General features: G+C 37.0%; 1 protein-coding gene across 2 annotated transcripts; it reads right to left on the bottom strand.

Annotated features, from left to right (window-relative positions):
• On the bottom strand, positions 1–27,803 carry slco2b1 (solute carrier organic anion transporter family, member 2B1). 2 transcript variants are annotated; one of them, XM_036587694.1, is made up of 16 exons: positions 27,785–27,803; positions 27,451–27,521; positions 24,446–24,548; positions 22,333–22,470; positions 20,410–20,572; positions 20,023–20,241; positions 19,843–19,938; positions 18,212–18,339; positions 16,637–16,742; positions 15,389–15,553; positions 13,973–14,162; positions 10,942–11,086; positions 8,744–8,913; positions 4,131–4,195; positions 3,153–3,273; positions 1–1,360 (listed from the first exon to the last, which is right to left on the bottom strand). In XM_036587694.1, exons 3-16 carry the CDS (start codon positions 24,512–24,514, stop codon positions 1,159–1,161), a joined length of 1,977 nt encoding a protein of 658 aa, XP_036443587.1. In that variant the 5' UTR covers positions 24,515–24,548; positions 27,451–27,521; positions 27,785–27,803; the 3' UTR covers positions 1–1,158. The 2 variants fall into 2 exon arrangements, with proteins under 2 accessions (XP_036443587.1, XP_036443588.1); XM_036587695.1 differs by lacking the exon at positions 27,785–27,803 and having other exon boundaries at positions 24,446–24,562; positions 27,451–27,538.
• Positions 27,804–27,849: the final 46 nt, after the last annotated feature.

Raw genomic sequence — 27,849 nt, 5'->3', positions numbered from 1 at the left:
TTGGTATCAAAAGCTGTGTAATAAATGACTTTCGTTCAAGATTATACAACACTTTCACAGAAGCATACATGGTTAATGACACAGAAAAAAACATCCACCAGCAAGTACAGTCATGAAATCTTGCCATTGGATGCACCCTTATTTCCACATAGAAGCTGCGTCAGTATTTACTTGATTTGGTTACTAGATATGGCATTTCGCGTTCTGGTTGGAAACTGAGCTTTCAACCAATCCATAACTTGGGATGCCTTGAAAATGAAGTATTCTGATAATATTCTTGAAAATGTGATTTTATTTCAGCAGATTTTCAGATTTTCTGCTGGCAAATTATACTGGATTAATGTAGAGTCAACTAGCTTTTTCCAGTTGACTGGTGCGTGTATGTGTTTCAGAAACTTGGGTCACGCTTAACAGGCAATGTTCAAAAGCTTATTTCACATGTAAAAAAGTATATGTATAAAAAAGAATATAAAAAAAAACAGTTCAGTTGTAAAATGTTGGCATACAATGCAAATTCCAAAGAAGCATTCAAATATAGTTCAATGTATAAGGTAAAAAAGAAAGGTTACATTTTTCAAATGAAATGCAAAGAAAGAGAAAACACTCAACAATGATGTCACATTCCTAGCATGGAATATATCTTCCCCATAGGAGTTAACAGCACTCTCATCACAGTAGCCTTAATAATGCCCTTTCTGTATTATACGCATACTCCAACCAAACATCCTTTCATTTTGCTGATTCAAAAACAAAAGCAAATACAAAAAAGGTTTGAAACAGGCTTTCCAAACCACATTTGTCCATAATGATAGGTAAGAAGACTCATCTTCACTGCACCTCAGAATAAGCACTTGTAATGACTTCACAGTGTGAATTTGCTGCTGGTTCAGTATTATTCACAGATGCAGACACAGTGTACTATTAACACAATAGTAGCATGTGCAGTGCACGTTATGGGAGTGGCTACATGCTTCCACATTTGAGGGATTTGAATGTAATGTAGAATATGATCTATGTTGGCTACTTAGACAGTAGTCTTAGAGCAGTCCTCACATTTTGGATTGGTTCATAAAAACGCCTTGTCAGTCAGGTTAGTGCTGCATCGTAGATGCCCCTAAAGACCTGATGCTTACTAAAGATGAATTCTAATGCTACAGCTCACACAACGCTATGTTTCTCACACTTTCCATTTGATTGGCTTATAAGCTGTTTAGTTTCCTTTTTATCCTCTCCTTTCTCCATGATGTTCATTTGTTCGGCTTGCTGCTGCTGGGCTGAATCGGCTCGCTTCAGAACCACGTAGGAGAGAATGAAAAACACCAGGCCGCCAACCACGAAAAAAATCTGAAGTCCCAAGAATCTGAAAAAGAGAGATACGTTAGTGGTTCGTCTCATAAATAAAAGTTCTTTGCTTTCTGTATGGTCTACATTATGTGAAGGTAGCTTTATCCTTTTAACCACTAGGACCCCCTGGAGACCCAAACGTCTGTTACACTCTACTTTTACTATAAAATAAGAATAATTTTGCATTGTAGTACATGTAGGTCCAGAAGCCTTAGGATGCGTCTAACCTGGGATTTTAAGGGGTTAAAAACATTCACACACCTCATTAAAAAATATGGTTCTTCAGCTATGGTTCTCAAATTGGTCCTCAAAGCCCCCAGACGGTCCACATTTTTCCTTTATCCTTATGTGTTGTGAGTTGGATTGGAGGAATTGGGGGCTTTGAGGGCCAGTGTGAGAAGTACTGCTTTAAAGAAAGTTATTCAGAGTAACGTTTCCCAACTCAGTCACATTTTTGCTTCAACCCAACTCAGAACACATAGAGATGAAGGAAAAAATGGGACTGTCTGGGGGGCTTTGAGGACCAGTTTGGGAAACACTGCTTCAGTGAATTATTATTTTTGCAGAAAATTACAAGTCAGGTCAACTGGAAAGTCAAGCTTCTGCATAGCCTTTTCTTTAAATTTCCCAAGTTATTTCAGTTAAAAGTTCTACCCTCTCAGAAAACAAAAACTGTCTTGTCACTGTGGTGGTACGCACAAGGGTACATCTCAGTACCTTTAATCCGGGAACATAATTGTACCATAACCATTGAAATTATGTTTTCTAAGTTGTATTGACTCCACACACCCCGTCTCATCTCCAGGCTTTTTATTTTATTGTTCTGTTTTAAAATATGAAGTTATGAAAAGGTACAAATATGTACCTTATTTAAGGTACACAGTTGGACCTTAAATCCACTGTTGTACCTAAGAGGGCACATTTACACTGTTTGTAAGTTGATGAATGATAAATGTACCTGCACAGAACCTTTATTTCTAACAGTGTACTGTCTTACATTGTTAGTACTGCATCCAAATTATGTCACAAAATACAGTCAGAATTTGCTCCTTATATGCTGAAAGATTTTCACTCCCCCCCACCACAGGCTTAAAATTCCCCCTATTACACAGAGCTTGGGGGAGTGAGCACCTCCCCTACTCTGACTTCTGACCGCAGAGGGCTGAGGCATCACTGGGAGGCAAACTCCTGTCTTAAGTGATGCCACTCTAAAGCTGTGAAATGACTAAATGATCTAAGCATCTGTCTGATCATGAGGAATTAATTCAACACAGATCATCTGTGTTTTTGTGTTCCTTTTTGGACACAAAAAATGTAACTTTGTGAGTGTCACAATTGTGTGTCACAATTGTCTAACTTCCTGATCATCAACAGTAATAGGGGGAGTTATAGTCTGTGGGTGGAAATGTGCAATGAATAATTCTGGAGAACTGAGTATTATAAACTTGAAAAAAGCAAAAACTTTTTTTTTGCTTGTATTGAGTTAACTGAGATGCAGTACTAAAACCGGTGATTTTTTAACAGCACTTTTAATTCAAGTGAGTGGATAAAATCTAACAAGTTATACAGAAGGTTAACGTAAAATTTCAAGTAGTCTTGAGTTTTATTTGTCACAGTACTCCTTTCTGGAACTGTTATATATAAGAATGTATCTTAAAATGTGTCATAGAATCACTGTGAACATAAAATACATGAACTGTTTCTTTTCTTTAATCTACATTAAAATGAATCATAAATTCACAGTGCCACAGCTCTTTCTTCAACGCCAAAGTGTTGCAGTGTAAAAGTGGAGAAGGTGGTGGTCTTACCGTTGTCTGAAGAGATCTAAGTTGTAGTAGTGGCATGAGGTCCTCTTCTTGCACTTTTCCCCCCATAGAATGCAGGTAGAATCAATGGCACTTCCATACAGGACAGGAGCAGGAAGAAATGCTGTCAATGGAACAAATATCAGCAAATTCTACTGATTAGAGAAATATTCAGCTTTAGAGCACTGTCACTGTCTTGTAAACAATAACAGGAAGGGAAATAAATGGCCCTCATTCACCAATAGTTTTTTCTTTAATTTGTTCTTGAGAAAGGTCCTAAGAAAAAGTCAGATTCACGTGTCGTGACGTGTTCTTAAACCACAGAATTGTTCACACCTTTGTGCTCCTGAGTGTATGTAGATTCACAGAGGCACAATATTTTTAATTGCACTGTAAGTTAATGTAAGAAGATTTTATCCCAATTAATTCAGCTTTATTTCTATTGATCCACACCATGACATGTTCATATGATGTAAAAGACAGATAGCATTGTTGACATCAGAAATAGCAGAGAGATAAAATGCTTCATTAACAAATAATACTTAATATCTTAAATTAATATCTTAATGCTTAATATCTTAAAGACAATAAAGTGCTGCACACAAATGAAAGTAAACTTACTGCACCTGTCTGACCTACTGCTCATCCCATAATACCTACATTCTCATAGCTGTTGTTTCTCATTCTACATACTCTTGAATGGTTCAATGGATGTTGACAGATGTCAAGTCAAGCTTGTTTATGATTACCGTAAAAAAAAAATTGCTCATGCCAAGAAAGCAGAACAACACAGAACAGGTATGTGAATAGAAAGAGGGCAAGTTAGATCAGTAACAAAACATAATCACTTTCCGTCAGTCATGCATTCATCTTGTTGCCATTTTATGGGATGACTGTCTGATCACTGTAACTGCTACTATAGTTTAAGGCAGCTTCCTCATAACTTAAGTCTATAGTATCTCTGTTTTGTTTGGCACTCACCGAGCACTCTGAAGAGCATGAACTGGATTCCCACAGCAAAGGATTTGTCTTCTGGTGTCACAGTCCTGGAGGACAGTCACGACAAAATCAGTGAGAAAACAAACAAATAATAGTTTTGTAGATAGAAGACAAAAGCACAAATGTCACGTTTAGAAAAATACTTCCTGATGTCTAATTTTTATTTCTTGTTACACCATAAGTAAAACGATTATGTTTTATACTATTAATAATATATTTTACCTACACATTATACAATATACTTCAAGATGTTCTTGTTTGCCAAAGCTTTTGTCTTTGAAGTGAAAGCTGAATAAGTGTTTGTATGTGCACATAATATTTCCTGTACTGTTCAAAATATTTAAGCAGCCAAGGAAATGTTTTTTTATTTTAATATTTAGAGCTAATACAGTGTAGTAAGACTGTTTTGTATTAAAAGCTAGAAGAGGAATACAGTTAGAAGGACACAAGTTTGGTTCCTGATGTCTTGGTACTCTGCAGCCATTGCATAGATTTATTCAATTCCATCAGCAGCATCTGATTTTATATAATTTAATTGAACGGTAAATATTGGACTTTCTTGAAATAACACACTGACATGCATCAAATCACAACGTATTATTTATTGGTTTATTATAAATGGTTCCTTCCCAAATAAGTCGCTTTACATATCATTTTCTCAGATGCCAAATTTCTCAGTTCCAAAAATGTTCTGACAGAATGTAAAATGCAAACAAAAACAAAAAAACAAAACAAAAAACAGAAAGCAATTGTAAATATACTTTGACCTAAAATACTTAAATGAAAACACTACAAAGACAAGATATTTAATGCTGAACTTCTTTTTAGCTCCATTGTGTTTTGTATATATACATTAATTCTTAAATTGATGCCTAAAATATGTTTCAAAAGTTGGGCTTCATGAGCAATTGAGGACTAGTACAATATGTTCAAAAGACTTAAATCATGCTTTGGTAAAAAAGGACCAGAAAGGCCTAGTGCTTTACGAGGATGGGTGGAGGCTAGCCACTTTGCCAAAAAATACATTAACAAACAATCCACCAGTTTAAGAACAATGTTCCTCAATGAGCATTTGCAAGGATTTTGGAGCATTTCACCCTCTATGGTTCATAATATCATCAACAGATTCAGGAAATCTGGAAAAATCTCTGAACATAAAGAGCAAGGCTAAGAATGTCAACAATGTCCAGAAACTCATTCCAAGGTCATCTGAAATGAACTCTTGCACAGTGGAATCATGCACTGTGGCTTGATGAGTCAACTGTTCAGATTGTTTATGGAAGTAATGTGTTCTCCAGAACAAAGAAGAAAAGGACTGTTACCGGCATAAATTTCAAAAGCCAGGCTGTCATGATATGTGGATGTATTTGTGCTCATGGCATTGCACATATGTGAAGGTACTATTATTGTTGAAAGATATAAACATATTTTCGATCCACGTATGTTGCTGCCTTCTAGGTGACGTCTTTTTTAGAAACATCCATGCTTATTTTACTATGACAACACCAAGCCATATTCTGCATGAGCTACAATGTGTTAAAAGCAAAGGTATCATGTTTTTGATTTTTTTTACTCAGGAGTAATATATATATATATTGTAAAATACAAAATATGCCTTTCAGCTTACTTCCTTTTTTGCAATATTTATATTGAAATAATACAACTTACGAGAATTAGTTTTCAGTGCATGCTTTTATTCTAAAGCTGTAGTATGAGGAGTCATTGTAATCTGGAGAGTTGGGCTGGAGTTTCTGCTTTCACTGAAAGTCTGAGAGCTAGAATTCAGGAGAAACAGTGGTGTGACAGGACAAAATGGGAACACAGGAAGTCAGCTAGGATGGAGGAGGGGTGAGGAGTTTCTTTCTAACTTCAGTTATTTCATAACTGTTCTGGAGTGTGTTATCTTCACTTTAGCTCGTTTTTTCTCATCACAGGCCTGCATGGGCATGTCGAGCACTAGTGAGTCAGATATTTTTGCTCTTGAGGGCTTTAACAACATTTCACATGGGAACACTTCCTAAACATTTAATGAAACATGTAACTACTTATTTATTTATGATCTTAAATTGCCAGGTAACTGTGTGTAACAAACTTGCTAAGAATATTTGAGTCTTTTCTTCTCTTACTTACAACAGCACATGTAATTATTATACTAAACCACTTGCTGTCATCATGAAGCCTAGCTTTCCAAAAGCTCCACAATCTTCATGTTTAATGTAAATTTCTGGCTGTGATGCACTATGGGTCATAAGCTATACTGAATATATTTTCTTCGTGAAGTCCAATTCTAAAATAAATTCCCTTTGAGATAAAGTTAAAAGTGCCTCCACTCTGAATAACATTATGAATATTACTGTTTTATCTCAGTAGAGCTTATCTCTTTACCAGGACTATAGCAGGCCCATGGGTCAAAGTTTGGATGTTTGGTTTGGCCAACTAGAAGGAAACCCCAACCCCTCATCCAATGAGAACTTCCATATTGTTTTACTATATATAACTTGTGAAATTCTTATTTTCCTTTAAAATTAGATTTTGAACAGTATTTTAATAACAGGATTTTGTTATAAAATACTTTTTTAAACTTGATTTGAAATCTACCTCCCTTATTCATTTGTATATTATTTTGTCTTTTTGCCACCCAGCCCACCAAAAATGTTCGACTTCAACCCCCACAATCAAAGAATGTGGGCACCCCTGCTCAATAGATTTGGGTCACAGTTCACTTTGTATTCACAGGTTTCTAAGGAACAAAATGTATTTTATAAATTCACTCTTAAGCTCAGTTAAAGCGCTGTGGATTGTCCTGAAAAAGGTGAAAGCTACCGCTGCCAAAGGTTTGACAGAGAGTGACACGTAAAAGTAATGAAGCGGTGACTGAGATGCCCGAGGTGAGATCATATATCAAGTGATTCTTCATGTCATGCCAGAACCTGCCTGTGAGTTTGCTTGTATTCTAAGATAACACGCAAGGCATTACGGGCACACACAACAACCACAGTCAGCATTACTTCTTTCAACATCTCTAATGACGCCATTAAACGCTTTGTACCATGTAAATACGTGGACAGTTGCAAAACATTTTTAATTGCATCAAAATATCCAGTTTTGGAGGGATCTTCTGAGCATTCTGATCTAATCTTATCAGATCGTTTTGCTTCCTTCATTTTTTCTTGTTTGTTTATTGCTTGGAGCTTTTTAAAAGGCAAAGCATCTCAGAAACTCATGACACTGACTTGTAACTTACTCTCTCTGGCTTAGATGGTACCTTCTACTGTACGGTATATTACACTGTATTGTGTATTTTAATGTATGGTGGATTGCACTGTTGCTTTGTCTGTGTGGTTTCACTGGAAGTAGGAAAGCCCAATTTTGATGTTTTGTACATGCTCATTTTGCATTTAACCCTGACCTTGACCTAAAATCTAAAACCTAAACCTAACTCTTACCTAACCCTGCTAATCCTAACCCTTATGCTTGCTGAATTTGAACCTTTATCTATAGGAGACTATACAACTAAAGTGGACTGGAGTTATCACTGAGTCAGCTATTATACATATTCAGGTTACTTTGCTGTAGCACTGTAATGCTACACATCATCTATTGATATTGATGTTTGTTTTAAGTGTCTCTGACATCTCAGCTTGCTTTTCTGTCTTTTTGTTGGTTTGCTAAAACATGATCCAATTGATGGCTAAGCAGTATGTAATAGCTGGACTTTGTAAGCTGAGTTGTAGGCTCAACTCTTTTTTTCCCAAATTCTTATTAAAGTAGTACAAATAAACACAGGCAGCACACCAGCAGCTCTTCCAGGCCTAGTAACAAGAGTTATTGCTGACTAAAAGCTAAGCTTCTAGCTTGCAAGACGGCTAACATATGCTCTGTAGACAATGGTAAAGCAAATTATGGGCAACCTATATGACATAAATGTAATTTATAGTGTCAATGTTAAAGGGGAATTCCACTGATTTTTTAAAATGTATGCATAATGAATTGGTTAAGATGTAAACAAAGTCATGCAGAGTGGTTTGATGTGAAATGCTCTGATCTAGAAAATTTCACAGAGTCACAATTGTTCACAGTGGTGGTGATAGGAACCAGAAAGATTTACCACTATTTTACCATTAATAACATTACTTATAAAACTGAGAAGACACATGGAGGTTCACTGGCTGTTTTGGAAAGTAAATAAAATGGCTATAGGTGCATTGTAGACATTGAGATGCTTGGTTTCTGTCACCACCAATGTGAAGAAATCTGAGTCAGTATGTTTCTCTACAATTCACCATTTCACATCAAACCACTCTGAGTTATTGTGTATACAGCTCAACGATTGAATAATACAGAAATGTAACAATAAATAAATAAAAAAGGTGGAATTTCCCTTTAAGCATTTGGTAAGGATATGTAACTAACATTTAAACTAGGCGAACTGATTTTAAAATGTGCTGTCAGTTTCTAGGCTGGTCTGGCAGAGAACCAGGGCAGCTACTGAAGAGTTAGGTGTCATATCTCTCACACTATGTGGCCTTGATGTTTGCTAATAAACAATCTGAAATCAAATGAAATGTATGAAAGGCATGGTGCAGAACACAAACCTGAGAATCATCATGAAGGATGGAATCTGGGAGAGGGAGGCTAAGAAGCACGTGAAGGAGGACAGCACCATGAAAGGGATTAGGAGATTAGAGCAGCCGTTCTCACATGGCCCTGGTACAGCATGGCCTGGAGAAATGTCTGACCCTACACAGCTGCAGTCAGTGTAGTTCTAGAGAAGCAGGAAGAGGATTTTTACTAGGTCAATCACAAACATTAAGACAGACATGCTTTAACAGGTTCATACAGGGGAGGAAAACACAACCTATCCACAACATGCCCAAGCCTGAATAGCTTTGACTCTGCCCAGGAAGAAAACTAAAAATATTTTAACATACATAAGCAAAATCCACCCCCCCATTGCTTGGAATGTGTGGAAGGTTGCTATCTCATTTTCTGCTCAATCCCAGCAGGTTGTTTGGTTTAGCGGCAAAAATGGAGATAGAGATATGATACGTTGTTTTATTCCTGCACTATGTCCTGAGGTAGCGAGTGATGGGGATCACAGTGAAGTTAAAGATGTTCGATGTGAGATGATTCATCGCAGAAAAATGTACTGATTTGGATTTCCTTTCCAGTGGTGGTGATAGGAACCAGGAGTTATTATGTCTACAATACAAGTGTAGCCATTTAATTTGCAATCCAAAATGGCCACTGAACCTACAAAGGTCTTTTGAGTCTTTATATACAATGTTGATAATGGTAAAACAGCTTTTAGAGGTGTTAAACTCTTCAGACGTCTAGTTCCAACGGTAATACTTTACTTGAAGGGTATCTACATAACACATTCATAACACCTTACATACATGCTTCATAACATGTTCATGAACATGTAAATCAACATTTATAATGCATACAAGTTTTACATGATATTAATATGGACTAGTATGTCATTTTACTGAGAAACATTTTTAAAAATAAAAGTTCTCATTTTTTATTTTGAAACAGTTTATTATTTTCAATACAAGGCCTCATTTCTGGGCAGCCAAAATAAAAATGACCTTGCTTTACCCATTTGGTCATTAAGTGCTGGGACACTTAGGCACACCATCACACTAAAATTCAGTCGAATGACTGTTCCTAAGCATATATATGAGGAATTTACTGTCCATATAGCAAAGTGACATGCAAAGCAACAAATGCTTAAGAAAAAACAGACAATTAAAAAGAAAGTGAAAGTATAGGTGAAACATGCCTGAGTGTCAAAGCACTTAACAACCAAAAGGATAAAGCGAGGTCATTTTTTTATGACATTGAAAATATTATACTTTTTGAAAATAAAAAATGAGGACCTTTATTTTGAAAATGTATCTCAGTAAAATGAGTAGTCCATGTTAATATCATGTAAAACAGGTATACTTTATAAATGTTGATTTAAACATTCATGAACGTTATGAAAGGTTTATGTAAAATGTTATGAATGTGTAACGTATACATCCTTCAAGTAGTGTTACCGTTCAAATCACCACAGTTGTGAACAGTTCTGAGTCAGTAAGTTTCTCTAGAAAGATACATTTTACAACTAAACTGTTCTGAATGACTTTGTCTACATCACAGAGATTGAATTATGTAGAAGCTTTAATTGAAAGTTGAACATCAGAGAGGCATGTAATATAGTTTAGTATGATATGATTAAGTTAAATCGTTGTGTTGGCAGCTTATGGTAGAGAACAACAAATCATGCAAATCGTGATTTGGATGAACCTAAAAGTGCATGTGGTCATGATGATGCCCTCTTAAACGTTTTAAACAGCTCTAAGTTATATTAGACTGCAAACGAGCAGTTCAACAGATGTGTACAATTAGAATTACTACATCACATTTGTCTGTGGGGTTGGTGAGCTTACAATGTGGTCACACTCACAACTGTCTGACTGTGGCTGGAGCACTCTGAGCACATTTCCAGTATTTATGATGAGACTTCAAACTGTGCACGGAGGAAACAGGCCTTAATGCCCGTTATGGCAGTAACCTATGATCTCTATAAGGTTTTCTTCCAGGAAAGATCTCACCCCTTACTGTTACCAATGAACATTTTACTGAGTAGGGCATATATTGGATTTATTTCTCGAGAGAAGCATTTTTGTATTCATTTAGTGAACCGTAAATCAGGCTTCATTTTTCTCAATACCAGCTAACTATTCATAGCCTAAGTGTTAACATGACACTTCAGAGTGGAAGGATTTTGAACATAATTTACCGAAATGGTTTCGGTTCCTTGGATTATCCCGCTGCAGCCTGCATGACAGGGAGATAGGAACTCCACGTTGTTAGAACCACAAACGGGATTGAAGGCTTCATTAGAGCAGGAACAATCCAGACTGCACTGCTGGAAGCCATCTTGACTGAAAAACAGGAATGAATGATATTTACACCATTGTTTTAGCATTTTGACAAAAATAAGGAAGTACAAGAATATTAAGCCCTTAAACTGCACCACATTCTCCAAGAAGTACTAACAAGTCAGGGTGGTATAATAATTGATGCAAAACTGCATCACGATACTTGGGTTGAAAAAATAGTACTGGTACTCAAATTGTTGAAATTTACTATATATATAATGTCTAATTTGTTAGTCAGTTTTTTTTTTCTTTCTAGCAAGACCAAGGCTTCTATCATTGGTAGACGTGGTTGGATAGCAGAATGGATAGCACCATTGTCCTGCAAATGGGAAAGCAGAGTTTCACTCCCTGTTCCAGCTAAAACACAGTAAGACCACTCACACCAATAAAGGTATTTACACACTGAGCATGATTTATTTGTGTAATTTATTTAGACAACAATACATTTATTCAAATGCGTATAACTGACGATATCTTGCACACCAAACATGATTTTTGGTACACTGAAAACGCAACATTAATTTATTCACCCTCTCTCCGATTTTTGCAAACTTTCAGCAACGACACGAACTCTGACCATCACGGCATGCGTGGGAACACAAACGATGACAGAGCAGCTGCATTCCAGCAAACAGACCTTTTTATTAGATGTCAAAAGGATCGGAATCTCCAAAAGAAGCTTAAACAGGGCACATTCTGGGCTACAAACATGCAAGTTAAAACCTGTGTGGAAGCACTCAAAGTTTCAGCTTCTGAATGAAGCGATGAAGCTTTTTAAACTACTTTAACTTTTCCAAAACAGACAGTAGCTCTGTGTCACTGCTTGTTCTGTGAGAAGCAAAGGAGATCTTGTTTGCACTTGAAAATCGGCTCATTTGTGCTTCGTCTTGTGTGGACCAAAATCAGCTCAAACAGAGTTACAAAGATCCGAGTCATGAGTGAAAGAGTTTGTAAAGTTTTAGCTCCTAAAATGAGGTGGAGAAACCATTTCACATGTCACAGTTTGCCTGTTTTGTGAAAAGCAAAAGACCTTCTTATATGTTATGTTTAACTCATTGTGTTATAACTACCTCTCACCACTTGCAATACCTGCACTCATGTAAATACAACAAATCATCTTATATTCTATGCCCATAGAATGCCCTAAGGCAGAGCTGGGATAGCTACTGAAAAATTAGTAGCTAGCTACTTTGTAGCTACTTTCCCAAAATTGTAGCTACTTTCCAGAGAAAGTAGTTGTTACTTTTTAGCTACTTTTTGAAAAGTAGTGCACTACTTTTTAGCTACTTTTAGTTAAACCAGGGATCGGCAACACGTGGCTCTTTCACTGCCCTGTTGCAGGTCCACAGCTGCACTAGATTTTTAGGTAAAACAACATAATCCTCCTTTGCAGTAAAACAAAGCACGCAGACTGCTGGTCACACAGCAATGCAGAAATGTCTGGCCTAGCTAGTGGCTAACGAAAGATTTAAGACGAACGTTGATGATTTTGAGATGTCTTAAGACTTAGTTACACTCCACTGGTTTCCTTATTTGTTTAATCTGCAACCAGAAACTGTCAGACTCTAAGTCGTCTGTCGTCTGTCCCACCTTAAATGGCACAGCAGTACATTCTGGCACCTCAGGCACCATTTAAGGTGGAACGGGACAATTCGAACATGAAGCCACCGAATGAGATGCTGACTTCAGCCTCGTAAAAGGTCAAACGTTGAGAGACATTTTACAAGAAACTCTACTTCACAAAAAAAGTTTCCTGACTGAGGTATGAGAAAATCGGATATAGCTGATCTGAAGGTTAAAGCAGAGCCAAGTAAGTCTGCATTTTCATTTATATCATATTTTTAGCCTGAACTAGTACATCAGTACATACTGAGACTTATTTACAGCCATGATTTTAAAACGGACATAAAATGTTATGGCTCCCAAGGTGGTTTGACCTTTGTTGAAAGGACAAACTGGCTCTTCTTAACATTTCGGTTGTGACCCCTGAGCTAAGCCTACTAGTAAGGGGTGATCAGCGCGTGCCCGTTTGCTCGAACTGTCCGCGGCCCAGTCAGGATTGCACAATCGCCACTATTCCAGTTAACGACCACGTTCTGTGATTCAGATTTCGCGCAGATTGCCTGAAGCCTGTAGCGAAATTGTAGCGAAAATTATCGCTATAGCTACACAAAAATTTGTACGTGCTACAGCTATTAGCTACATTTCATAAAACTGTAGCAGCTACAGCTATTAGCTACATTTCATAAAACTGTAGCAGCTACAGCTATTAGCTACAAAAAAGATAGTCCCCCATCCCTGCCCTAAGCGCTCGCCTTTGGTTTTACCAAAGTAAAATTCTGTTCATCCTTTTCTGTGTAAGAGTGCAGGCATGACATAACCATAAAAACATTTAGTGCAAGAGATACAGAGCCAGACAAAGAGAAAATTGGGTCAAACAGAAATAGAACTGACAACATTCTGAGAGGAAGAGCTAGCTGACCTAGTTAAAGAGTGAACTTTCATTTTCTGACTTTGCCCCACTTAAAACTAATCTAATCATTCTCTCTCCAGTCCTCTAACACTGTGCTCTCATGTTTATAGGAACTTTAAAAAGTCCAAATATTTGAGGCCAGAAACATTCCTTTGTCTGAGATGCTAGCCTCTGATCTGTGACAAGCTAAATCCTGTTTTATCAATGCTTGCCAGCTTTTGTGCAATTTCCAGGTACTGATGGTGTCAACAAATTGGAGACAGGCTGGTGAGTTTTGATCTTGGTTTCTATTGCTTCATCACTATTTTTCTGAGAAAATGACAGATTTTGACAGTGTTTCTCTATGGCAATGCAAGTGGTTTAAGAACATAATGGACTGAATCTTGCTTGGAACATCAAGACTGAGGGATACTCACTTGGCAGGGTAGATCCCAGCAACCTTATGTGTGGAACAACCAAGGAAGAGGAGTGGCAGAGCGAAAATGACAGCTATCAGTACAGCAGTGCTGCACATGGCTGCAGAGGCCCTAACAGACAGATTGAATCTGCGCAGGATCATGCATCCTGCCATGATGCCCAGCATTGCCGAGGGAATACTGAAACCACCTGAGGACACAAACACTCATGTTACTCATGAAAACTGTTCCTTATGACCTGCACATGCAATGTAGGCGAAAGAGCACCCACGTTGTGTAATTCAAATCACTCTTCTTCTCACAAAGTCTTCATTTCCCCAGTGAACATCTGTTAATGTTTAAACATTTGGTTCTACTTTGCAGGATCATTGTTTTGGCGTGAGCTGATATGTGCCTTACAGATATAGTCCTTATGTTAATCAACAAAGAACTGGCCAATGGTTAATGACTATTTTGTGCTGAAATTTAATGGAGTAGATTTAAATGCCTACTAAAAAAAAAAACAAAAACTTTTTTTCTCCTGAAATATTTTATCGCAGTGTGACCACCGTAAATAACGTGTGTAACAATTCTTAAACCGAGACCGAAACCACAGTACAAGCTGTATCAGCTAATCAGCAATCCCAAAATTTTTCACATTAATTTTTTGCTGAAAACCTGACGCAGCATGAATGCTATACACTGAAAAGGGATAGTTGTAATTTAGCTGTAACTACCATAACTATTATTCTAATATAGACCAATAGTTATCAAATGAATTCACTGGGAATGTAGAATTAGATTGCAGTTATATTACTTTGCAATAACTTTACTCACATTCAGCAGGAATGCCAATGCAATCACAATAAAAACCCCTTGTAATTCTTCTGTTAAATGTAAGTTAATGAAGTTGGAAGTTGATTTAAGACTAAAATATGAATTAAACATTCTTTTTGTATGTATTTATGCTACTCTATACATTTATACTAACTACTACTACTACTACTGATGATAATAATAATAATAATAATTATGGTAACTATGGTAACTATGGTATCTCTCCAAAGAACCCTTTTGGCAACCTTTATTTTTTAAACGTTTTTAAGCTAAATCTTCAGTACTTCAGAAATTCTAAAAAACACTGATTGCACAGAAGATGTGAGGTGATTTTACTTTTTCCCACTTTCCTATCTCACTAAGGAACTACTTCAGAGATAAGATGAAACGTGGGCATTTTATGTCTGATAAGAAAGATACTCAGGAAAGAAAAAGTAGTCCTATACATGTCTTATGAACTCTGAACTAAGATGAATGGTAGGACGAGCTCCAAATTTCCTGCCACTGTTTGCTTATGAAGAATAGAGGGAAGTGCACATCCTTTGTTTCAAGTACTGAGAATAAACGTAGCATTGAGCCTTTGTAACTTTGTGAGCTTACCAATCATGATGTTGGAGAAGGAGGCTGTTTGTGTGAACTGTCTCTCAATGAATTTGGGCATGAAGGTAGCCAAACCAGCAACCATGGCTGCTAGATTCACCTGGGCCAGCACCACCAGAAGGTAGATGGGGTTCCTCAGATTTCTCACCGTGATTTGTGGAGAATCTGTGAAAGAAGAGCAACAAAATGTTAGCATCCAAAGAGCAGCTTTGTAAGAAATTACCAACATTAATTTCACTGTGTGAGGCAGATAATTGAGGATAACATGTGCCTTCTGATTTTCAGCTCATGTTTTAGGGTAGTTTGCCATTATAAGGTTTCTGTTTTAACATAGTCTATTCAGAAATGATGCAAATTTTAAAGACTTTTTTTTTCAAAATTTTCAAACACTTTCAAGTGACTGAATGGACTCATTCAGCTGTGGCACTCGGCGCTCTGGGAAGACATAATCTTTGTTATGAACTCTATAACCGCGGTTATCAACATGACCCTACGTGACACTGTGTGACAAACATCAAGGAAATAAGACTGTTTTGATTTAGTTGTAGGATAGGAGGCATGTTTCAAAACTGAAAAAAACAGGGTACAACAACTCTTGGAATGATCCTGAATTTTGAACAACGCTCACTGATACTTGCTGTAATCTTTCAAAAAGTACCATAAACCACTGAAATTATATTTTTATATTGACTCCACACACCCCGTCTCAACTCCAGCCTTTTTATTTTATTGTTCTGTTTCAAAGCATTAGGTCATGAAAAGATAAAAATACATACTTTTCCAATGGAAAAACTTATTTAAGGTACACAACTGGACCTTAAAACCACTGTTGTACCTTTGAGGGTACATTTACATTGTTTGTACCTTGATGAGTCGTTCCTTTTAGTACGGTTAGCTGTTGTCATTGTTTTTACTGAAAAAGGGAGAGGCATGTTTTTCTCCTGTCATAATTACTGTAGTATCAGTGAAGTAAGCAGTCCTAATCTGTGTTTGTTCCTTTACTCACTTGCTTAAAGGACAGACTATTTGTTGACATTTGAACAATGTCATTCCTAAAATAAACATGTATGTAATACACGGTGTGTTTTTCAGCCAACTATCAGTTAATGTAGGTCAGATGGACCTTTTGTGCTTTCAGTCTTTAGTAGGCATTTAAATCTACTCAGTCAACTTAAATGAAACTTTAATGCTCAGGTCTGCTGCTGCAGACTTTGGTCAGCCCAACACAAACATGGTGACTAAACCTACTTTTGAGGAACTGGATCAGAGAAAGTTCATGTGTCGTATCTGGCTTAGCTTCCTTCTCTTGTATTAGTTTCTCTGGTGTGGGCTCCACAGGGGTCTCTGTGGTTTCCTGCAGAGACAAAAAATAAATTATTGTAACGAAATCATATTGTAGGTCATAGAGCATAGAAGAGAATTAGGGGGAAGTACTTTTAGTAACATTCATTATGATTCAGGACTACTCTCTGTGGGGTTTTTGGTCGTCTTATGAGTTGTCTGCAGTGAAGTTACTGTCACTGCGGTCATTTTCACTGTTGCATATAGTCTTAGTGTCACACTAAGCTTATACTTACATATTTTTTATTTACTCCAACTTTAAATGACACTCATCTTGTGTCAGCAGGCATTAGATCAACTTTATCTTTTCTTAACAATTCACATTTGCCAAGTATGCTTTCTTTCTTCTTTCAGCAGCTTCATCCTGTTTTTTAATCTCTGAAGTCTTTCCTTGTATTATAGCCTTAAGGTTATAATAAAGGAAAACATTACTAGTAAAAGGCTCAAACAGTTGAGAAATAACTCCAACACTAAGAGCCAAAAAAATAATGAATATTGCCGTATAAACAATGGATTATTCTGCAGTTACTCGTAAAAATTTGGCACTCTGTGACTTATTTATGTGAGATTCATTAAGCAAGTTTCATGAAAGATGGTTTATTGCATGGTGGGTTTGCGAAAGTATGATTATAGTTGGCTGTGGGTTTTGAGAGACCACATATGCTGCATGAATAGCTAAGAAAAATGCAAAAGGTAAGCTTGAACAAAGGTTACAAATAATTATAAAAAAATCATAGGAAAAGTCAACCTTGATTTCAGTTTAGCTTAAGTACAAGAGAGACAGACAGACAGACAGTCAAATACATCATTAGACAGACAAAAAGACAGAAAGTATTTTTAAAATTCTATTTACTTGTGTTTCATGGTTTCCAATGGACAACAAAAAAATCTGTGCAAAGTAACTAACAATAGTCAGTCAAAATAACTGTGTCAAAAAAAAACTAACAATAGTTGTAGTGAGGTAAAAGCCTCTATTCAAAAAGTATGGTAATTGTGGGTTTGGGGGTGGTGGTGGATCTGTTCCCCTCTAGGATTTGCGTCAGTATCATGCCTGCATGCATAGACATTTCTTGTCTTTCCATGGGAGGTTAGCATGATATTCAATCCTCCATTCTGTTGAGCAACAGTTGGCAAGCAAGCATTCTCGCTAATGGTATCCTCAAGTGTCTCGTATTTCCTGCGTTACTTTCACTTCTCATGTGAAGCAGGACCAGCAAGTGTTTATATAACAAAGCTGCGTCTTCTTGTACAAACATCTGTCTGGCATAAAACCAGCTAGCTAGCTTCTAGTTTCTCTTAGAGAAGCCTGGTGTCTAGTGCAGTGATGTCAAACACAGACATCCACGTCTTGGAATTAATAATGATACCACTTGCATAATGTTGAGTAAGATTTAGATCTGCTATTATAGACATAACCAGTGCAACAATGAGAACAAAACAGAAAGAGCTGAAAAGAACCAATGGGTGACATCTCAAACATACCTCTGTAGTCATGCTCCTAGGGAAAAACAGGTACGGCAGGGATGTAAGGAAGAGGAAGGTTCCAGCTATAAGAAAGCCCAGCCACCAAGCTCCAACCCACCTGGGGTCATCTCTCTTTGGCGGTTCATCTAAGTGCAGACAGGACATCATTAGCTTATTGACCTGCATATACACTGTGATGAGTAACTACTTCATCAGTTTTGTTGTCATTGCATATCACTGTGGGAACAAAACCTTGTATCTCCATATCTTTATTTTTTCCTACATTTTTTGAAAACTGAAAATGCCAGCTGCTGTTTATACTGTGGAAAAATGTCATTTTGTGATGAATGAACCAACAGAAATTGTCCAAAACTGCTTACAATAAAATCTTGTCTTTTTTTGGCGGGGGGGCGGGCTGAAACAGATTTTCAATCAACGTAGTAGAAAAAGTTTTTTCAGTGGTTCTTTGCTTGGATTTATGATTCAAGGAAAAAACATCAACTGGAGCAGAACCTTTATATTTACTTTAAAAAAGCATCATATAATGTGAAGGTTCTTATTTAGTTGTAGGCAAAATAAGTTAACACAATCTCTACAGAAAACACTCTTACCAATGACATTTTTCTGCAGATTTTAGTGAACTATTTCTATTTACTTGCTGAGTTTTACATATTGTAAAAGAAATAAAACACACACACACACACATACACACGCACAGCAGTCATTGGGCGGAAGGCAGAAAACACCTTTGACAGGTTGCCACTCCAGGGCAAGAAATAAAACAAAATATTAAACATGACAAAACTTTGCCACAGGCCACATTTATGTATTTTTTTTCCAATATGTTAAATTCAGCTAAGAGGAACATGTCATTTGAAGAGGGTCACCCAGATGTTTGCTTAAGACTCTTCCAGGTGTCTGGATGGTTCTTTAAAGAATGTATTTACAAAAATTGTTCTTCAAAAATCCATCAGTTGAAAGATTCTTTGTGGCTTCACCCCGAAGAGGCCTTTTTACTGCCTTTACTTTTAAAAAGTGTAGGTGTTATTTAAAAATGATAATTCTCCTACTGTCTCTCAGACCATCTTTGGGGGTGTGCGGTGCATGTTTACGTATGCGCACTTACATAGACAGGCCCAGACTGGTCCCTCTATGATTATTTTCCCTAGATCTCTAACAATGAATGTGTCAATGCACTATTCCACAAAACATGTTGAATCTTGGTTGTTCTGCTTCACCCTCCAATGCTTCTGGTTTGTCAGCAAACAGCTGACAAACTTGTTCTCCCTATAAAGTGATACTTTCACTTATCCAGGCATAATGTTTAGACTTGTCTTAAGGCAGTAATGTGAAGGTGTGCTAAATAATATAAATAAGAAGGAACAAGGACCGGGTGTGAAGTGCTAGTATGTTCTGGTAATAAAACTGTGTGGAATAGTATAGGCTGCATGTATGCATGTATGTATGTATGTATGCATGAATGTATGAATGTTACCGAACTAAGCTAATTTAATTACACCACAATGATTCCAGCTTGCAGGAATTATAGGATGTAGTGTGTTGCGTTGTGGGATTTAATTATGTCAGGTATTTCTTACAAATGTGGACACATTACAAGGGTTAGCATGAAATGAAGATCTGCCACTTACTAAGGGGTAAGTTGAAGTCAACATAGTAACGGAGCAGAAACGACCCCATCAAGTAACCAAGTGCTGGTCCAATCACAGTTAATGCAAACAGTATTCCTGTGGGGAATGGACAACAGTGCTGTTTATGAAAGGAATGCCGTTGTAACCAAGACTGATGCAGGGATAGTTAAGTACTCTTACCAAGATAGACTGGTGAATTCTTTTTATTTGCATAGTCATCTATGTAGGAAATCCCAAAGGGTTGTATAGGAACACCACCGATGCCCAACAGCAGTTGGCCCAGGAGGAGTATGGGAAACACTGCATTGTTGGCCTCTTCCTCGTTTTTTGAGCATGTCTGATTGGATGTCTGGGGAAAGCTTCCTGTCTGGCAAAGACCAGAAGTATTTTCAGCTGTGCCTGTCAATCAAAGGAATGTAGTTGGAACAATAAGTAAAAATATCAAGGCTTTTGGTTACACATACTAACAGAACAGAAATGTATTCACTATAAGAATGAGATAACGAGCCATTTTAATAAGTAAATCAGACAATAAAGTATTATTGAAAACATGCGTTAGCCACTCACTGTTTACATCTTTTGTATAATCATACTTTCCACTGATGAAGTGAGGCAGCGCTATGAGAAACGCAGCCATACTTGCTATCATTGCTCCAATCCCAATGCACCTGGGTCTGTGTACACGGCTTCCAAAAAAGCTCACAAACACAATGAACAGTGTGTTTCCCACCTGCAGGCACAGAAACAGCCACGTGTATAATGATAGTTTACCAGACTGGGCTGGGGTTTGGTAAGGTTAAGTGTGCTACACCACACAGATAAATTTGATCTGGAACAAGTTCTATGCTTGGCTGTTAGTTGAGACTAAGTGCTCGGAAGTGACTGTATCACTGGGGGCCTCATTCACCAATATCTTTCACCAATAGTTTTTTTCTCAAGTTTGTTCTTGAAACTGCAGAATTGTTGGCATCTTGAGTGAGTGTAGATTCTGTTCTTACCTGAGAATAAACCCCAAATAAGAAGACATTGGTGAATGTCAGAATCTTCACAAATCTGTATTTGTGGGAAGAAATTTCTTCCTAAGAACAGTGGGTGAATAAGGCCCATTGTTTGTATTACATTTGGTAATTTTCAAAAATCGTGTCAGTTTTCATTCCAAAGCATATGAAGTAATCCTGGCTGCGCAACAACCAACAGCTTTCACAGTTGACTTACTGAGAGACATTACTGAGAATACATGCTGAGAATTTCACTGGACCTCAGAAAAGAGGGAGTCATTTCTGGTTTAACCCTACATTAGCACTCAAGTGCTCAACAATTTATTAATAATTTATTAATTTCAGTAAATGTAATCACTAGAGTTAAACAGTCAGCTTCATTACTTCTGGCATCTTTGGTAAAGATGGATAAAAAGTCATATAAAAATGTCTTTGTGGTAAATACCTCAGTGACACTCTAAACCTATATGAATAATCAGTCTTTTAATTGAAATAAATATATTCTTAGAAAAAAGGAGTAATTATATTAAAAAATGTCAAAATGAATGGCACCCCTTTCACATTCATACATACAAAAAGTAGCATGTTCCCATTTACATGTAACTTTTTAAAAAAAAGTTTTCAGGAACTTCTAAGCTGTCATCCATGACTTCCTGTTAAATATGAGGTGATCAAAAATTCCCTCAACCGTTCATCAACATGAGGACGATAAGACAACAAACAAATGAAATTAAAAGTGTGTCTACCTTCATAAATCAGATAATGAATATAAAAATACCCAGAAAATACCCAAATGCACTGTTGCAGCTGGGACTGTAGTGAACCTGCCTAGAAGAGAAGTGAGTATTTTGTCTCCATGCACAGAGAGGAGGACGGTTAGAGGGAAAAAACAGAAGTTGGAGATTTGCAGAAGATAGTAGCATTTTGGGGTCACTAAGTCTCCAAAAGTACAAAATGAGACTGACTCTATGCCACCAAAAGTGAGCATCTGGGCAACAAACACTCAAACTGGGCTTGACATAAAAGAAAGGATGGTAATACAGAAAAGAACCTCATGCTGAGATCTAAGTGTGGTGGACAATCTATTATGTTTTGGGTTTTTCCTCCAAAGACCCTGGGAACCTTGTTAGAAACCTGGTTGGGATACATGGCATCATGGTCTCAAATTCTTTGTGCTGCATTCTCCAATTTCATCATGCATTGAAGGACAGGACTCACTGCTGCCATGTTGGCAGAGTGAGACTGCACAGAGTACTAACTGCAGGGTTGCCAGTAATTATGACACCTCGTTCTAAGTAAGTCATTTTCTTACATAATTTTTCGTTAAATTTGAGTTAGACTCCTCTCATAATTTCAGTCTTAGACTCTGGTAATTAAACATAAAATGGCATTTTTGTCTCTTTACCAAGGGTGCCAATAGTTAATTGCTATAAAAAGAGGCTGATGAGCGAAAAGGGAATAAGGGAACCTTCGTTTGACATTCCTTGCTTACCTCATTGAAAGATGCAAGCAGTCCAGACTTTTGACTAGAGAGGCCATATCTTTTCTCTATGGTGGATATGGAGCCCTTCAGATAGCCAGACACCAACAGCTGGGCAAGTTGCAGCATTCCATGGCACAGCAAGAAGAACTGAAACACAAATGTGTGTATGCTGCCAATGTCTCCAAAAAAAGATCTTATCCTGGATTTCAGGAGAAACACAAGCCCTCCTATTCCAATTAACATCAATAGTACAGAAAAACCAGGCCAAAAGTGTAACGTTCCAAGGACTACAATTCTCAAGAAATCTGAGCTGGGTTACCAACACCAGTGAACCTGTTAAGAAAGAACAACAACGTCTGTACTTCCTAAAGGGCCTCAAAAAGAAGACCCCAAAACCTAATCCTAACCCTTATCCTGGCCCTAATCCTAACCTTAACCTCAATTCAAAACCTAATCTTAACCCTCACCCTGATCTAATCCAATCTTAACCTTAACCTCAATCCAAAACCTAATCCTAACCCTCACCCTGGACCTAATCCTAATCCTAACCTTAACCTCAACCCAAAACCAAATCCTAACCCTCACCCTAGCCCTAATCCTAACCCTAACTTTAGCCTCAATCCAAAACCTAATCTTAATCCTCATCCTGACCCTAATCCTAACCTTAACATCAACTTCAATCCAAAACCTAATCTTAATCCTCACGCTGGCCCTAATCCTAACCTTAACCTTGATCCAAAACCTTATTCTAACCCTCACCCTGGTCCTAATCCTAATCCTACAGATATGAATTTGTACACTCCAAATAAAGTGAAAAACAACTTAATTTAGCAAACTATAAACAGGTTTTACTCGCGCAGTTAATCAAAAGTTTCTTGATAATCTACTGATGTATTTACTGCTGCTACATCATTGATATGTTGTTGATTTATTACTGAAAGTCTGTTGGTTGTTTATTTCATCTAAACAGGACCACTCAAAATAAAGCGTCACCATTTTTTTCCTCAGCAAGTAAACAGAAATTGTGCACTAAATGTACAGAAAAATCTCATATTTAAGTTTGTTCTTTGCAGAAGACGTTTTTACTCATTTTCACCTACAAAATCAACAAAACATGTAATGGGGTATTGCATGTAATAACGACTAGGAACAATGTGAGGATGTGCAATGAAAGTCAGGAAACAGTAATCCCCCAGGCGCTCATCACACAAGTCAGGAAATGTATGTAGGTTAAGCTTTGCTGGAATGGTGTGATACCACAGAAGCTTTCCAGTTGTGCTTCAAAAACAGTACAATACACTACGGAGTTTATAATTGAACACTCTTCTAGGTTTTATTGGATATAATGGCTACCAGACTAGTTACATAGTTACATATCGCCGCTGTCGTAAGAAAACCTCATATCTCCATTTTTGTCGTTTTTCAGTTTTTGACATAATTTCAAAATGCCTGCTGACCTTTACACTGTGTGTAAATTTCATGAAGAATGGACCAAAATAAACGGCCCAAAATGATGTGGAAAAAAGTCTGGTTCCATTGACTTACACTAAAAGTATTACTTTTCCTGTGAAGTTAGCATTTTATGGATACAAGGTTTTCTTCTAACAACAGCGTTGTACTCACGCACCAAGGAATCTACTTTTTACTTAGTTACATTTTTGCCACTACAATTTGGTTACTCCCTTTTTTTGTGTATTTATTGTCATCATATTACATTGACAATGGCATCTAGACTGCTTTGCTGTTGGTTACACCTGTCATTTTTGAGATTTAGCATTTATTTTAGACCGAAAGGATCACAAAAAGAGAAGAATCGAAAACTTTAATTCTTATGCTTATACATGTACAAGGTTATGTTTCATTGCAGTATGTATATGTATAAGTTTCTCAGTACTACCGCTAAGTAGTACACTTTTATACTTCTACTCAAGTTGTTTTTTGCAAAGTTATTGTACTTTTACTTCTACTTGAGCCATTCATTTACAAGTAACAGTACTACTGGAGAGTGGGTTTAGGTTACTCTACCAACCTTTGGTACAGTCCACCAAGACACAGTCCAGAGTAGTTATTTCTTATAAATCCACCATAAATTTAATGTGAAACAGGTGTTTGTAAATCTCACCTTGATATTGTTGAAGAGGTTGCAAGGTTTTACCCTCTGTATGGCTCCCTGTGGCTTTGTAGCTGTCATCACTTCTCCTTATCAAGTCACAGTCAAGCACAATCTGTGAAATACAAACTATATTAATGTCAGCTGTGATGCCTATCTGAAACAATCCTTTTGGACCTTTGAACTCAAAGACCTTTGATTTTCAAAGGCTTAGGGTTATACACTTGTGCTTGGCAGAACAGAGCTGCACTGATGTATTTTGGAAATTCTGTGCAAATTTACAGTGGAAATCTTGTGGTAATCTTGCATATACCTTTAATACAGTAATTACCTTTACCATACTTCTCCACCACACATTCACACGGGTTTAACAAGGCTCATGGAAATTTATTAAAGCATGATAGTGATGTCATACCTTTAATATGAGTACAGATGAATGTTGGTACTGTTAGGGCTGTAGGCAAGCTTTACACACAGTACTCTACCTGTCTGCAGCATCATATCTTCATCTCTCTCACCAAATATCTTGATATGACAGATTACTAATATATCTATGACTCAAACACATTTTTTCAACCTCAAAATGTGTGTGGGCTGTGATTCACCCACTGAGTGAAAGCAGCATCTGTTTTCTGTTTACTGACCAAATTATTACAACACTCTAATTTCTAAATACTTCCAAGACCAGATAAACAGAGAATAATAATTGTCTATGACTTTCCTTTTGACTTTCATTGCTCGATTCATCCCATAAGGGGTTTCACAAAAGACGTCTGTATCTGCAACAGGTTTCTCTTTGGAACTGATTACAATAAATTTCGATCTGTTCCAGTCAGCAATGGTAAAAATGCCTGACTAACAGTGGCTGCGTTGAGTCAGATTTGTTGCACACTCACCCTTCATGCATTCCCTTCTAACTGCTCTCAGAAAATGTTTAGAGTGGAGAGGCTATATTCTGGCAACACAGATTATGAAGAAGCCACTCTGTTTGCTTTTCACTATTTTGTGATTTGTATTCATGTGTCCAATTGTTGAATTCAAAGTATTCTTCCCTTCTAAAGGCTGATGCTAACTCAACAGTGCAGTACATGTAGGTGATACTGTGCTACATTTTGTGTTGACAACCTTTGATTAAAGCTTTAATGATGGATACTCAAAACATTTAACATGTTTGGAACATTACACTTCAAGTACAACCAGCGCTGGCTCTATCTAATAAACGACATAAGCAGCTTCTCAGGGCCCTGCAGCCACCTAAGAACTTCTGGATTATTACTGCACCATGTTGTCTAAGATGCTCAAGTGAGTGGGTAAAAAGCAACATGTCTTAGAAAAAAAATGTATGCACCATGAGCCGAAATGGAGAAGAAAAAAAGGAGAAACAGCTTAAAGATAAAGGCATGTTTTGTTTTTGTGGTTTTAATGTTATGGTTTGTAGTTGGACAACAAGAAGTAGTCCAGTTAGGGTCTGTCTAATGAAGCAACTTAAACAGGCTTTCTGACCAGGCTTTCTGACCAAGAAACACAGCTGTGGCTTCTTAGAACCCAAAATGAGTATCAAATCAACAGCAACACTCAGTTAGCCAGTTAAAAATGTATTATACATCAGCTAGCAAGATGGGAGCACCCCAAAAAAATCCTGCTTAGTGTCCCCAAAGGCCAGAGCCAGCAATCTTCACAATGAAGGCTTCTGGGTTTCTTAACTGTTGCACAACATGCTGTAGATAACATGTCACAATAAGTTGCATCAGTGCTCTCTTTTAACAATCCTGGAGATGTTACGTAAACCAAATACCAGTAAGCAGATGTTTTTTTCCATATTTCAAGCATTTTAGGAACAACAGGAAGTTATTCTTGGCACTTCATGTTTATCTCAATTCAACACACCCCAAACTGTACACACAGAATTTTTCGTCGCAATACTTTATATTCCACACATGACTGAACGTAAATGTGAATCAGTCTATCTATTCATCTATCTGTCTTTATTCATCTACAAAGAATTTAACTCCCTACTATGACTCAGATTCTTTCTCCACAGAATCATGTGTTGTAAAAAGTCACTTACTGGTCTCCTGCAAGCAAGCTGAGCTCTACAAAGCAGTTAACCCTTAGAAGTTATTACTGTTGTTTTGCTACACTATTTAAATGTAATAACACAACATTACATAGTTCGATACTCGAAGAATTGTATTACATTTAGTTTACAGTCTGTATCAACAGGTTCCAATCTGCACTTTTGTTTTTGTTTTCAAAAAAAATTTCCTCATTTACTTAAAATGTGCACATTGAAAAAAAAATACCACTTTGTTTCAATGAGTTAAGAGAAATAATTAATATCACATTTTTAAAAATTACACCTGCTTTGTCATGACTGTCAATACAACAAAGGGTTAAATGTTCAAAAAAAAGAGGCGTGACTTCAGACTTCAGAAGTTATGGAATGACCTTTGCTCCCTAAACTAGTGCTAATGTCATGAGGTAAGTGGATTGCACAATGTTAGTAATATTTCATTGGAAGACAAACCTGTCCCAAAGCCAAAAAACAAAACATGAAACATATATTCAGCCATGAAAAGATTTTTTTTAGTTGACTTCTCTAAGAATTGACAAAGCAAAAACATGTGCATGCACACATAAACCTACATAGTCATTTCACTAAAGTTAGTTCACATACTGTAGTCAGTGTTGCTGAATAATGCTTTCCTCTGTTTTATGTTCCACTGGGAAGCCAAATTACATGCACTGGTTTACACTGTGGACCATTTAAATGGTCTTTTTTTAGAGAGTATATCTTATACTGAAAAAAACTGTAAATCAGTAACCAAAGATGTGTGCAATAGTGTAGTAAGAGACACTTTGAAAGCTAAATTTCCTGTCCAACCTTAAGGTGATCAACGAAGAAAGTCATTACTTAGCAACATTACTCATTAACATATGCAGCTCAGAAACATATGCAGACTACAAACATAACAAAATGAGATCAAGCACATGTGTATTAACAGGAGTGCACTTACTGTGGAGGTGCTGAAATGTAGTCTATCCTGCTTTCACTTTGTTTTCCACAACTTTAGCAGACTCTAATCTCCTTGAAGAAAAAAAAGAAAAAAAAAAAAAGGGCGGGCTTTTTAGTTCAGGATCAGACGTTTCTTTCACAATCAACTGCTGGAATGTCCTCCTTGAGTGAAAATGGGTTTAAAACATCTTGTACTTTCACTCTTGCACTCCTTTCACCTTGAAATTAAAAGTTTGTTGATGTCAAAATAAACACTACAGTTATAATTAATAGATATATGACACGTCCCTCCAGATTTCAAAGAAACATGATTAACTATTCACATCATGCCTTACGGAGTAAGATGGTTTAGGTTTCACGGGGTACTTCAGCTTTCTGAAGATTAAGAAACCAATGTACA

Source organism: Colossoma macropomum, unplaced genomic scaffold (genome assembly GCF_904425465.1).
Source record: "Colossoma macropomum unplaced genomic scaffold, Colossoma_macropomum, whole genome shotgun sequence".
NCBI lineage: Eukaryota > Metazoa > Chordata > Actinopteri > Characiformes > Serrasalmidae > Colossoma > Colossoma macropomum.
The sequence above is the reverse complement of the archived record's forward strand: the minus strand, read 5'-3'. Positions and strand labels throughout refer to the sequence as shown.